Source organism: Oryctolagus cuniculus, chromosome 4 (genome assembly GCF_051225735.1).
Source record: "Oryctolagus cuniculus isolate XC-2025 breed Fujian yellow rabbit chromosome 4, ASM5122573v1, whole genome shotgun sequence".
NCBI classification, from domain to species: Eukaryota; Metazoa; Chordata; class Mammalia; order Lagomorpha; family Leporidae; genus Oryctolagus; species Oryctolagus cuniculus.
In genome coordinates this window covers 151,274,091-151,288,415 of record NC_142870.1, presented here as the reverse complement: position 1 = coordinate 151,288,415, position 14,325 = coordinate 151,274,091, and the positions used below count along the sequence as shown (strand labels likewise).

The following is a 14,325-nucleotide window of genomic DNA, read 5'->3' as shown; positions in this document are numbered from 1 at the left end:
CAGAGTGACTGAGCAGTTACAAAAGATTAATTTTTAAGCCATTGATATTTGAGAGTTGTCAGTCCACAGTTCAGTATACTGTAGCCTGTCCTGGTTCTTAGAAAGATGAGTAGCAGACTGAGTTGCTTAATGAGATCTGGTATACATAATAAGGAAAAAGATTTTTCAGCTGCATGTTCTAAAGACTTAACATTTTTAATTCCAAGATTTTAAGTAGAAGATTCCAGTAAGGCAAAGAATATAATTAATGCCTTATAAAAGCCATAAAAAACTAACTTCAGAACTTAAGATTGTATTAAAACAATGTCAGAGGGGAAAAAGATGTAGGTAAAAGGAAGAGGATAGATTGCAGGATTATTACTGGATAAAATAAATATATTGTTTTTAATTATTAGTTACCTCTTCTAACATTTATCAAAATTATCCTGCATTCTTATTTTTTCCTGTTCTCTCATAATTTATAACATGATATACTGGTGACCTGTGTTGCATTTAGTTAATTTTCATTTCTATCTTTCTTTAAATATATTCAGAATTATTTTTAGTCTTTTCCGTCTGCTCATCTCTTATTTACTCATGAACACACTTCAGGTCACATCGATGTGGTGAAACTACTTGTGGCACATGGAGCTGAAGTGACTTGCAAGGATAAGAAGTCGTACACACCTCTTCACGCAGCAGCCTCCAGTGGGATGATCAGTGTGGTCAAGTACCTTCTAGATCTTGGAGTTGATGTGAGTGTACAGTGTGAACAATAGAAAATAATGTAGTGTTTTATATTGTTACTGCATTATTGGCAGAAAATAATTCAGATATAAAAGATAATCTTTTACAATAATGTTTTTGTCCTTTAACCATATATTTATAATACTTACACTGATTTATGCTCAAGATACTTAATTGAAAAATGTGAAGATGTAAAGTATATTCAAAAGATGCATGACTGATCGCCACAAATTTTCTTCCTCATTGCATTCAAAGCCCCGTAACTCCATTATGGTTGTGGGAACCAGCATGCCAGACACACTTGAATTAGGTGGCTAGGTTATTGTTAGACTTACTTGAGTAGTTAGTCTAATATCTCTTGAAATGACTGTAACAGTTCACATTACAGAATATCAGCAAGAGCCAGGCAGGAAAACAAGGGGGTTCTTATGTACCAAGTGTAAGTGTTCTTACTCTGGAATTCTTTTGGTTTCAGGGATGCTGCGTTATCTGGATATATGATTCCTGAATCGAGCTAGCTAAGAATACCTGTAGATTTTGCAGGGCTTTATTAAACATGCGTACTTTATTCCTCTTAGTGTATTTGTGTATTTTCTATTACTTTAGATAGGATTCTGACAAACTCAGTGGTTCTTCAGAACAATATATTAGGAAAAGAAGGAGGAAGAGGCTAGCTAGAAGGAGATAAGCTGCCAAAACAAAACAAAAAAAAACTGGATGATAATCCTGGTTGGAAGAATACATGGCATACCTGTAGAGTTGGATAGGCTTTTTTTTTTTTTTTTTTTTTTTTTTGAAGATTTATTTTTATTTATTCGGAAGACAGAGTTACAGAGAGAGGGCTTCCTTCCGCTGGGTCACTCCCCAGATGGCTCACACGGCCGGAGCTGCACCGATCTGAAGCCAGGAGCATCTTCTGGGTCTCCCACGTAGGTGCAGGAGCCCTAGGACTTAGACCATCCTCTAGTGCTTTCCCAAACCATAGCAGAGAGCTGGATCAGAAGAGGAACAGCCAGGACTCAAACCGGCACCCATATGGGATGCGGCACTTCAGACCAGGGCTTTAACCTGCAGTGATACAGTGCCAGCTAGATAGGCTCTTAATGTTGCGACCCTGTGAAGCCCCTTACCTATAACAAGCATTTGCTAAAATTTTAACAGTTCAGAGGTATTGTCATTCAGGGCCCCTAGAGTACAGAATGGATCAAGTTTTCATTTTAACCCAGCAGACTGCTGATGTGCATAAGTGAGGCAGCCTCTTTCTGATCACTGTTTTCAGTCCATCTTTGTGGAATGTTCACACTTACTGTACTGACAGTAAAGTAACTTGATAGATTCTGGTGGCAGAGTGTTCTTTGAAGTAAGTGACCATAGCTCCTTTTAGTGACAGGTAACCTCCAGTTGTATGGTTTTTTAGTTTCCTAGGATGCCATAACAAATTTCCCAGACTAGAAAGCCTATAACAACAGTTTAATCTCAAACTTGTGGATTACAGAAATCTTGAATCAAGGAATTAGCAAGGTTCATTCCTCTAAAGGCTCAGAGAGAGAAGTTATTCATGTCTCTGTTGGCTTCTGATGATAACAATCTAGATACTTAGATTAAAGTTATATTACTTTTTTATATCCTCTAATTTCTGTTCCCAGTGACCTCAGAAAGGAGGGCACAGTCTCTCTCCAATGCCCCCCTCACTTTAGACCAGTTCTAAATTTGAGAGGTTCCCCAGACCACCGTAGGTCTAGTAATCCTCTAGAAGGACTCCCAGAACTCAGTAAAAGCAGTTCATTATAATTGGAGAACAGTACAAATAAAGAAAGAGGCACAAAGGTAGGGATAGAATCTAGGATATTCTGAATGCAGAGTTTCCATCGACCCCTGCTGTGGAGTCATGCAGAGCAGGTTACTTTCCCAGTATCTGTGTGACATGTGTTGCCAGCGAGGGATGCTCACTTGAGCTTCATTTTCAGAGTTGTTTTGGGGGCCCCAATACATAGGCATGATTTATGGATTGCCCATCTCCAAGTCCACTGATACCTCATGACCCTTAAATCCCATTATCTGTTTATTGCTGGTGTGATTATCCTCCATACCCCCCAGCACTACATAACAACACTGTTACTGGGTATTTCAGATTACCTCCCTGAAACCAAGACCTCTCTTTGGGCAGAGTCAAATTATTTACTATAGGGGCTGGCACCGTGGCATGGTAAGCTAAGCCTGTGCCTGCAGCTCCAGCATCCTTATAGATTCTGGTTCAAATCCTGGCTGCTCCAACTCCAATCCAGCCCTCTGTTATGGCCTGGGAAAGCAGTAGAAGAAGGCCCAGGTACTTTGGCCCCTGTACCCGTGTGGGAGCTCCTGGCTCCTGGCTTCAGATTGGTCCAGCTCTGGCCATTGGGGCCATCTGGGGAGTGAATCAGCAGATAGAAGTCAGTGTCTCTCTCTCTCTCTAACTCTAGCTCTCAGATAAATAAGGTCTTTAGCATAATTATTTACTATGGAAATCATGTGAACTTTAAGATTTCTCCTTTTCATTCTTAGAAAAAGAAATAAAAACTTGAGTTGTGAGTTATTTCTCATTCAGCACATTCTTTTACCTTGTGATAAAATGTCATCATGGGAAGCTAGAAAATATTTAGAGTTCAAGTGTGTAATGAAAATGAATTAAATAAATAGAAGAATGTGCTATTCATTTTTTTAAACTACTGATCTCTGCTTCATGACTAACTTCAGTCTTTTGTCACTGCAAAGTGAAAAAGCTGAAAATATGCATATTACTGAACATATCTCAGAATCTTCAGTTTGTATGTTCATTTTTTATGATTCTTAAGAATTAACTCGGTGGTGTGTGCCTTACCTAGAAAGCGTTTAAAAATACTTGTTTTATGGAGCAGGTGTTCAGCCCAGCGGTTAAGGTGACTGTGTTCCACACTGGAGTGACTGGGTTCAGTTCCCAGCTCCAGCTCCTAACTCTTAACTTCCTGCCAATGCAGACCCTGGAAGCCATTACCTAATGGCTCAAGTAGTTAGGTCCCCACCACACGTGTTATTGGATTGAGTTCCCTGCTTCTGGCTCCAGCCCCTGCCTCAGCCCCGTCCCAGCTATTGTAAGCATTTGAGGAGTGAACCAGTGGGTGGGAGCTCTCTCTCTCTTGCCCTCAAATAAATGACTTTTTTTTTTTAAAGATTTATTTATTTATTTGAAAGTCATGGTTACACAGAGAAAGAAGGAGAGGCAGAGAGAGAGAGAGTCTTCATCCGATGGTTCACTCCCCAGATGGCCACAACGGCCAGAGCTGCAGTCCGGATCAGGAGCCTCTTCCGGGTCTCCACATGGGCCACCTTCTACTGCTTTCCCAGGCCACAGCAGAGAGCTGGATTGGAAGTGGAGCAGCCGTGTCTCGAACTAGCGCTGCAGGCCAGGGCGTTAACCCACTGCACCACAGTGCCAGCCCCAATAAGTGACTTTTAAAATACATTATTTTAATTTCTATTTTCTAAAATGTCTTTCTTAAAACCATTCACTTTTGTCTTGAGATAGACATTGTATATATGAATTATATTCCCTGAAGGTACATTGTAACACCAGAAATCCATGTTAGTGTTTCCTTGTTTTAGAAGAACCTTAGAATCATAAGGCTCATCTGTGTATTTATTCATCTCTGTATCTTCTAATAATATGATTGTGACAGGGTTGCTAAAATAGTGCACAATAATAAATGGCAACACTATTTTAACTTTTACATTTCTTCCAATAGATGAATGAACCAAATGCCTATGGAAATACACCTCTTCATGTAGCCTGTTATAATGGACAAGATGTTGTAGTGAATGAACTCATAGATTGTGGTGCTAATGTAAATCAAAAGAATGAAAAAGGGTTTACTCCCTTGCACTTTGCTGCTGCATCAACTCATGGAGCACTGTGTTTAGAGCTTCTGGTTGGCAACGGTGCCGACGTCAATATGAAGGTAGGAAACATAATTAGAATCCATATTTAAGTATATAGTAGTGCACTGTTTAAAATAATATCAATAATGAATACCATTCAGCAATAAAAAGGACAAACTCAAGAACATGGATAAATCTTAAAAATATTATGCTGAGTGAAAGCCTTACGTAGAATATGTACACTGTTTCCATTGATGAAAGGTTCTAGAACATAAATTCCACTTAAAGGGGGTTCTAAATCTATAGTTCTAAATCTCTAGAGGGGAGGAGTGAAACAGATACAAGGTGATATAAGCTAATGGTAGTGTTTTATTTTTTCAGTAGGACTTTGTATTACATAGATGAGAATTTGTCAGAGCTCATAAGCTGGTACGTTTAAGATCTGTATGCTTCATTGTGAGTGAATTTTCTCTTAGATGGAAATTAAACACCCAGTGATATGTTTAGAGGTGATGCATGGTGATGCCTAAGATTAACTTTAAAAAGTACCAAACGATTGATACCTAGTAAAATGTTAGCTGTAGGAGTCGGTGTTGTGGCACAGTAGGTTAAACCTCTGCCTATGGTGCTGGCATCCCATATGGGTGCCAATTTTATCTCCCAGTGGCTCTACTTCTGATCCAGCTCTCTGCTGATGGCTTGGCCTGGGAAAGCAGTGGAAGATGGCCCAAGTCTTGGGCTGCTGCACCTGGCTCCTGGCTTCAGATTAGTCCAGCTCCAGCCATTTCGGCCATATGGGGAGTGAAACAGCAGATGGAAGACCCCACTTTGTAATGTTTTGATATTTTTCCTGTTATGAAATTTTTCAATTTTTCTGTTGAAATTTTTCTTAATGCTAGAAAAAACAGTAGTAGCAGGGTGTTACACGTGAGGAATGAATGGTTGTTCCTTGGTTTTTCTTTAAGGGAGGGTCACAATCACTTTTTTTTTTTTTTTTTTTTTTTTTTTTTTTGACAAGCAGAGTGGACAGTGAGAGAGAGAGACAGAGAGAAAGGTCTTCCTTTGGTGAGCCGTTGGTTCACCCTCCAATGGCCGCCACAGCCGGCGCACTGCGGCCAGCGCACTGTGCTAATCCAAAGCCAGGAGCCAGGTGCTTCTCCAGGTCTCCCATGGGGTGCAGGGCTCAAGGACTTGGGCCATCCTCCACTGCACTCCCTGGCCACAGCAGAGAGCTGGCCTGGAAGAGGGGCAACCGGGACAGAATCCGGTGCCCCAACTGGGACTAGAACCCAGGGTGCCAGCGCCACAGGCGGAGGATTAACCTATTGAGCAGCAGCGCTGGCCACAGTGGCCATTGGGGGGTGAACCAACGGCAAAGGAAGACCTTTCTCTCTGTCTCTCTCACTGTCCACTCTGCCTGTCAAAAAAATAAATAAAATAAATAAATTAAAAAAAAAAAAAAAAGGCAGAGTTACAAGGAGGCAGAGACAGAGAGAGAGAGAGATTCCATCTACTAGTTTACTCCCCAAATGGATGCAACGCCTGGAGCTGAGCCTAACTGAAGACAGGGTCAACGAGCTTTTTCAGGATCTGCCATGCTGGTGCAGGGACCCAGGGACTTAGACCATCTTCTGCTTTCCCAGGCACATTAGCGGGGAGGTGGATTGGAAGTGGAGCAGTCAGAATTCAAACCGGTGCCCATACAGCACTGCAGGCGGTAGCTTTACCTGCTGTGCCACAGCACTGGCCCCCAATATTAAAATTTTTGAAGTAATCTTGACATTACTCAGAAGCAAAGTTCACAGCCTAATTTTTGGTATTTTCTATTTTTTAGACCAGTTTATTATAAAATAGTTGAAATCTGTGTGTTAAATCTTATGGAAACAATAGAAGCTTATCTGTATCATTAGCTAATCCCATTTTATTATGCATCTTTCTCTTTATATGTTACTCTCTTTAAAGGATAAAAGTTGGGCTTTCTATTTTATATACTTCCATTAGATGTGTGAATATTTAATATAATTTTATGATAAGTCCCTTGACTGGTGTTACTATCTCTATCACAAATACCTATAATTGTTTTAGTCTGTATTTTATTTTGAAATTTAGAATTGAGAATCAGTACTAAAGAGAGATTCCCTTACAGTAAAATGCTCAAGTCCTATTTGAAATAACCTCCTTAGTGATTTAGAAAATACACTGGTGGATTTCATACATAACAAGACAATTTTTTGGCCAAGGGATTAAGATGTGTCTAAGTAGATTTGAGGACAACAGCTTATGGTATTGGTTTGGAAGTAAATTTCATTAAAGTTACCTTAATTTCACCTAAGGATCTATGACATCCCATTGATATGCAGTTGTTGAATTAATTGGTTTATTACCAAGGTTCATTGAAACAGGTTTCCCATTTTGGTAACTTCTAGGGTCTCTTCCAGTCAAAGATTACACAAATATTGTTGATAGATACGAGTTTTCAACCAACAACATGCTTATTCATTACTGAAAACTGTATTTCCTATATGCATATTTTTCAAATTGGTATTTTATCGAGCTGTAGACTGGCTAGTGGACCAGATTCCTGACACTTACACTTATCCTGTGGTATAACAAATATAGAATTGTCCTTAAAAATACCATTTTATTTTTCTTTGCTTCATCTTTTCCTCCTGCCCCATTCTCTGCTTTGTTGCTTCTGCCCTTGATTAAGTTTGTAGATGTCAAAAAATTGGGCTGTGAACTTAAGTTTGTGATAATTCAGTTTCTAAGTTTTACGTTGGTTATAAAAGTAAAATGATTGCAGATTAAAAGACAGCATAGACTTGGTCTATTAAACTTTGGTTAACATGAGTCTTGCTGTATTTGATTGTTTCATTTACATGCACACCTTTTCCTGCCAGCAGTGTTCTTTAAGAACAAATTATAGTCAGCTAAATAAAATACTTGATTTAAAATTTAAACCTAAAAAAGTAACGTGAGGGGCCAGCATTGTGGTGCAGCAGCTTTAAGCCTCTGCCCGTGATGCTGGCATCCCATATAAGCACCAATTGGAGTCTCAGCTGCTCCATCTCTGATCCAGCTCCCTGCTAATGTGTCTGGGAAAAAAGTAGCAGATGATGGCCCAAGTGCTTGGACTCTTGCCATCCACAAGGGAGACCTGGATGGAGTTTCAGGCTCCTCACTTTGGCCTGACCCACCCCTGGCCGTTGAGACTATTTGCGGAGGAACTAACAGATGGAAGGTCTCTCTGTATGTCTGTTCCTCTCTCTCTGTAGTTCTGCCTTTTAAATAAATAAATAAATCTAAAAAAGTATAATGTGAAAGGTGTGATGTTTTTATTGTACTGCTTTTGGCTATTTGTGAAACCAACTCTTCGAATTTTAGTAGATCTTTTTTTAATTTTGCTTAAAACTCCTAATTTGATTCTGAAATAATTCGAGGTGATTCAAAGAAATCTCTATGTTGTTTCTGCGATTCAGAGAGAAATGAACATGTCCTCCCTCTTACCATGTCTTCAGGTAGACTTTGCAGTTAGTAATCACAATCACTTTTTTTCTTTAGTAAACTTAGAGTACTTTATATGATCATTATGTAGACAGTAAAAAATGTTAACTTGCCGCCAAGTATGGTGTCATAATGACGCACTCCACTCCTTGTTAGCTATGAGATGATCTAGTTAAATTATTGAACACCAGGGCCTAAGTTTCCGCATTTATAAAACAGAAATGATGGATATCTATTTCATGTGATGTGAAAATTCAATGACTAATATAAATGTTCACTAAAGTTACATTTTCTAAATGTCTTCTTTGTGTGAATTCATGTTTTTTCAGCCAGTTTCTTTTTTGTGTGTGTGTGTTATATCTTTAAAAATAACTCTAGGTAAAAGATAAACCTTGAAAATGAAGGTGCATCATTTGGGGAACATTTTGAAAAGACAAAACCAGAATCTTTTTGCTAAAATGCTTTTGTGCTTTTTGTTAAATAAAATGACGGTCTGTTATAAAGGTTCTGGTGTGTGATAGGGACTTTTCTCAAAAGATTATTCTGTCTATGAAGTATAATAATATTATGCTGATTTTCAGTTGAGGAATTGTAGGCTTCAAGACAGTGGGCATTCTTGCTTGTGTTCAGTGTAAGAGCTGAAGTCCATATTCAGGCTGCTCTGACTCTGGAGCCCATGCGTGCACGCATCCTCTCTTCCTCCTTCCCTGCCTTCCTCACACTGCCTCCAGATTAGGAATTCTTTAAGATTCCCTGCCAGTTGGATGGCTTGTTTACTCAAAATACTCATGAAAACATGGAATCAAATACCTAACTAGGTATTTACAGTGTTGCTCTAATACTCCATTTTAATGACATGCTGATTTCTTAAAGAGATTGGCATTGTACATTGTTAGTATAAATTTAAACAGTGGTCACAGAAGGGGTGCTGAATATTACCAGGGGATTAGGAGCTGCAAAACACTTCATTTTCTTTGTGTTGTTCACAAACATGGTTTGATTAACCAAAAGATTTTAAAGAATAAAATCATCATCTGTCTCGAGGGTTGTTTGTCTTTATATTTAGCACTCCTTTAGAATCTCTAGGTGGAATATACATATGCACAACCAGTCTGACTTATTTTAAGTAATTAAATAAATTAGTAATATTTATTACAAATAAATATATCTATAAATAGATACATATAGTTTTTAAGTGAATTATACTGGCCAAAATTGACTCTAATACTCAATTTTCCTTGGATGACTGGGAAGGAGGGAGATTGAAGGTTTTTTGGGATCAAAAACACTGGAACAGTGACAAATTGTGTGTCTGAGACTGGAAAGTACTTCTTAGCAGTAGCATTCGTGGTTAATGACCTTTGTTGAATCATAGAGTCTCCTTGTACTTCAGCTGCCCCACACATTAAATAGATTGATACAAAGTTTATAACCTACATACCGCACAGAGCTTTTTTAAACTGTGGGCATAAGTTTTTTGTGTGTGTATTTGTGCCTTTTAATACACTTGCTATAATACTTCAGAATATTTTACCACCATAGTCCAGCTAAATGCCTGAGTAAATCATAGAAAGCAAAGATAAAGGAGGATATTCAAAATAAAATGAATGGTTATATAATTTATCTTATGGGTATAATGGAGTAATTTTTAAAGTATTTTGTTCCATTATTTCAGAGTAAAGATGGGAAAACCCCACTGCACATGACTGCCCTCCATGGTAGATTCTCCAGATCACAAACCATTATCCAGAGTGGTAAAAAGTATTTCTGTTTGTTTTTATTTCTTAAATGTAGTAAAAACATCCACAAAATAAATGGTACTGAATAGCAGTCTGTATATTTTTAATATTTGATTTCACATTCACGATAATCAAATATTAGATTATAAAATACCATGTGTATGCATCTTTTGTAATTTTTTATTTTCGTTTTGTTTCCCCTGAATTATAAGCACTGTTTCTCTTGCTGTTAGTGTTGACTTTTTTCCCAGTGCTGCTTCTTAGAAAGCTTTCTGCCAGTTGGTACTCCGTATTAACACATGTACTCTATTGCATTTTATCATTTGTCCCTTTTGAATATTTTTTGCATGATCTGTAGAATTTTAGCTTCTTTTCTGAACTTGCTTTCTTTTGTGTTTGAATTAGTACTAGACAAACTAACTTTTAGATGTAAAGAACTTTTAGCTGTGTTAAACACTTAAATCAGTATTTCCCTATCCCTGTTCCCAGGAATTGTTAGTAGTCCTCAAGTTAATAGAGGCTATGGTTTTGCAGGGGAAACCAGGAATAAATTCATGACTAAATAATTTCGAAGCACTATGTGCAGTCTTATTGATGTACAAAGTATGCACATTAACGTTCCACGGATTTTTGCTATAAAGAAGTTTGTCTAATATTGTTTTCATAAATTGGTTTTCAAACTTACTGGACCCAACAATCCTTTGTCAATTTAAAATGTGTTAAAATCTTAGGCTCAGTTCACAGAATTGCTTTCAATATAAATCTGTAAATATGATCTGAATGGAATCTAGTTAGAATTAGTTTGTGCTTGAACATCATTGTTTGCAACTTTCTGCATACTGGGCTTGACTTGATCATGATGTAGTTGAGTGTCTGACAGTACATCCTTATTGCAGGGGCTGTAATTGACTGTGAGGATAAGAATGGAAACACCCCTTTGCACATAGCAGCACGGTATGGCCATGAGCTACTCATCAACACTCTGATTACAAGTGGTGCTGACACTGCAAAGTAAGTGGCACTTCAAGGTGTCGATAGCTGTCACAGGGAAATACAAGAGCAAGTGGATTGCATTTTTCTAGAAAGTGCAGCTGGAAATGTGGATTTTGTTCTCAATATTGTACTGATATTTGAACCTTTTTCATTTCATATTGACATTGTGGTAGATTAGTATGTTTAAATATGATTTTATTTGGTAAGCCAACATAAAATATTTTTACATATTTTACCCCACTTCTCTCACATGAGTAAACAGTATGCAATTTTTAATTTTTGTTATCTATTTTTAATCCAGGAGTACTTGAAAGACAAAAAGTGTTGTACATAGCACACACTTTTCCTCATCATCTAAATACTATTTGTAAATAATAGTTTTCAAACCATACTATGTGGAGCTCAGGGATGCCATGATTACTACTACAAAGAATCCTTTCCCCCCAATTTGACCAGAACAAATCCATTTTATTTATTTTACATGTTTTACTTTCCATGTAAATGTTTGAAAGATAGATCCTCCTGTATATACTGTCCAAAGTAAATGCCCACTGAAACCAGTGTTGGTCATACCTGTGTGTATTTTTATACTTACATCACGTTTATATGTATTCATTAACAAATTTTAAACCTTTCATACTTTCAATAAATGATATGCTACTGTGCATATCTTTACAACTTCAGAAAGCTTTCTTTTAAAAGATTTATTTATTTATTTGAAATTCAGAATGAGAGAGTAACACACAGAAATAGGTTTTCCAGCCCCTGGTTCCCTCCACAAATGGCTAAAGCTAGGAGCCAAGAGCTTCAGCTGGGTTCCCCAGGTAGGTGGCAGGGGCCCAAGCACTCAGACCATCTTCTGCTGCTTTTCCCAAGCCATTAGCAAGGAGCAAGCTGAATGGGAAGTGGAGCAGCCAGGACATGAACTGGTGTCTTTACGGCATGCCAGTGTCACAGGCGGCAGCTTTACCCACTATGCCACAATACCAGCCCCTAAAAATATTTTTATGTTAACTTAATGGTTTAGCCAGGGAAGTATAAATTTGGGACTTTTTTCTCACCTCTCCAAGCTCTGGCTCATTCATTTCATGGAATAAAGATTTCACTATAAATTCCCATTTACAAACAGGAGTTGCTTCTGATTTTTCACTATTACAGAATTACTTCAGTGAACATTCTGGAATATGTTGCCATATTGCAGTGCTTTTCAGTTGGGAGTTGTTTCATGGGAGTGAGTTTTGTTCCATCAGCAAATGTACAGACATTTTTTTGATTGTCATAATTTATAAAGGAGGGCATTGTTGATATCCTGTGTGTAGAGCCGAGTAATGCTGCGGAATGTCCTGTATGCACAGGAGAGCCTCCTTCAATGAAGTCCGTAATGACAGGAGTGCTAAGGTTTAAAACCTGCTTGTTAAAAATAGCTACGTAATAAGTTATGCCCACCTTCCGTTCCGGGCTTGGCCAAATTGCTCTCCAAAGTATTAGAGATTTGATTCAGTTACCTTTCACTACGTAGTCTGTAATTTATTTAATTGCATATGTGTGTGTGTGTGCGCGCGCGCGTGTGTGTGTGTGTGTGTGTATTTAATGAAGGTACTGTCATGTCAACTTCAGGCGCGGCATACATGGAATGTTCCCCCTCCATTTGGCAGCCTTAAGTGGTTTTTCAGATTGCTGCAGGAAACTTCTTTCTTCAGGTGAGTTGAACCTTTATAGAATTTTTTTTCTTTTTCTTTTTTTAAATCATCTCCCTAAAACGTTCAAAATTTTAAGACACTCTCTTTATCCTGCTTTCCTGGAATTACATATACAAGATGGGTCCAGGTATAGATCACTCATTATCGTTTCAGACAACATTATGTTCTCCTGAAAGTCAGTTTCCTCTTTGGTTCTGGGAAATGTTTTATTTTTTCTAGTGATCTTCTCTATTGGGAAGTGGAATGTGGAATACTTCAAGAACAGCTCCTGTTAATTGATGGTAGTTGTCTTGGATATGTCTGGAAGCAAAATATCTTGATTTGAATGTCATACTAGTCTTGGTTTCTATTTAAAAGCCATTTAACCATAACTTTGTGGTTTGTGAAATGATGCAGTGTCTACTTAGTAGCTTAAAATCATAATTGATTTGAAAAGAATAGGATCAATATCTTTACATATTCTAAATTATGATCCTTGTTAAGTGCATAGAATTACTAAAGATAAAATAAGACTTAATTGATTTTAAATGGTTTTCTATTTCTCATAGTGTTAAGAAAGTTGAAAAAATTGTATGTTTACACTCACGTATGTACTGGAAGAATTAGAACATTTCAGTGAAAATTCACATTATGGAGTGAGACAGATACATCTGAGTTTTTCTTAATGATATTTTTTAAGTGAGTTAATTCTGTTTTAATTTTTTCAAGTGTATGTGTGTCCACAAGTATTCACATGCTCATTTTCCATGAAAGGGAATATTAGAATCTCTTCTTAGTTTAAGAATCACAGAAAACAGAATATCTATAACTTTTTATCATTTCTATTAAAATATAATTCATATACTCTACCAACCATCCATTTGAAGTGTACAAGTCAGTATTTCTAATATATTTATGGGAGCACATAACCATCATTATAATCTGTTTTAAAACATTGCCACTCCCTGTCAAAGAAGCACCTTTAGCAGTTAGGTTTTATTACCCCCCTTCCCCAGCCCTACACAATGTTAATCCACTTTTTGTTTCTAAATTTGCCCGTACTCAACAGTTCATATAAATCAGGAGTGGGGAACCTTTTTTCAGCCAAGGGCCATTTGGATATTTATAACATCATAGACAGGCCATACAAAATTAGCAACTTAAATATTAGCCTGCTGTACAGATTGATTGAATGTCAAGTCCTGCCTGTGTTGCTTGGCAGAGCCATCCAGATGATTTTGTGGGCCTTATGCATTCCCCATCCCTGATATAAATGGAATCACCCAAAATGTAGTCTTTGACTGGTTTCTTTCAAGTAGCATAGTGTTCCCAAGGGGCACCCATGTATCTGTGTCAGTACTTCACTTTTATTGCCAAATAATATTTCATTGTATTCTCTGGACTTTTAAACAAGCATTCTAGTTTGGGCCCAAAACCCCAATCCATTATTGCTAATATTTTTGTAATACTACACATTATTCATATATTTTTCTCATCAGTCATTTTGTTCCTATCTAGAACTCATAGTCTTGTTTGGTATTGGAGGAGAAGATGTGAGTCTTAGCATAATACTTTAAAACAATACATCTGTAATAGTTCTGTAATACAGATGAGGTATATTCATTTTTGTAGGATTTGATATAGATACTCCAGATGATTTTGGCAGGACCTGTCTGCATGCAGCTGCAGCTGGAGGGTATGTGTTAACCATTCTTTGTTTCTTTAAGAATAAAGTGTCTGTTCATGACAGTTTTCCTCTTTATTGTTTATTAGTTTCTGTTCACAAAGTAGAA

At 37.5% G+C, this 14,325-nt stretch overlaps 1 protein-coding gene across 13 annotated transcripts in view; it reads left to right on the top strand.

The window, feature by feature from the left end:
- The window catches only part of ANKRD28 (ankyrin repeat domain 28), a 184,858-nt gene that overhangs the window by 127,879 nt on the left and 42,654 nt on the right, over positions 1–14,325 (top strand). For 11 of the 13 annotated variants that reach the window (XM_008266039.5, XM_008266040.5, XM_008266038.5 and 8 more), the window contains 6 exons: positions 592–734; positions 4,485–4,697; positions 9,797–9,875; positions 10,757–10,871; positions 12,471–12,553; positions 14,165–14,228. In XM_008266039.5, coding sequence (XP_008264261.3) covers positions 592–734; positions 4,485–4,697; positions 9,797–9,875; positions 10,757–10,871; positions 12,471–12,553; positions 14,165–14,228 — 697 coding nt within the window. Of the gene's footprint in view, positions 1–591; positions 735–4,484; positions 4,698–9,796; positions 9,883–10,756; positions 10,872–12,470; positions 12,554–14,164; positions 14,229–14,325 lie in introns of all 13 variants that reach the window. The other 2 variants (XM_089332275.1, XM_089332276.1) reach the window with 1 other exon arrangement.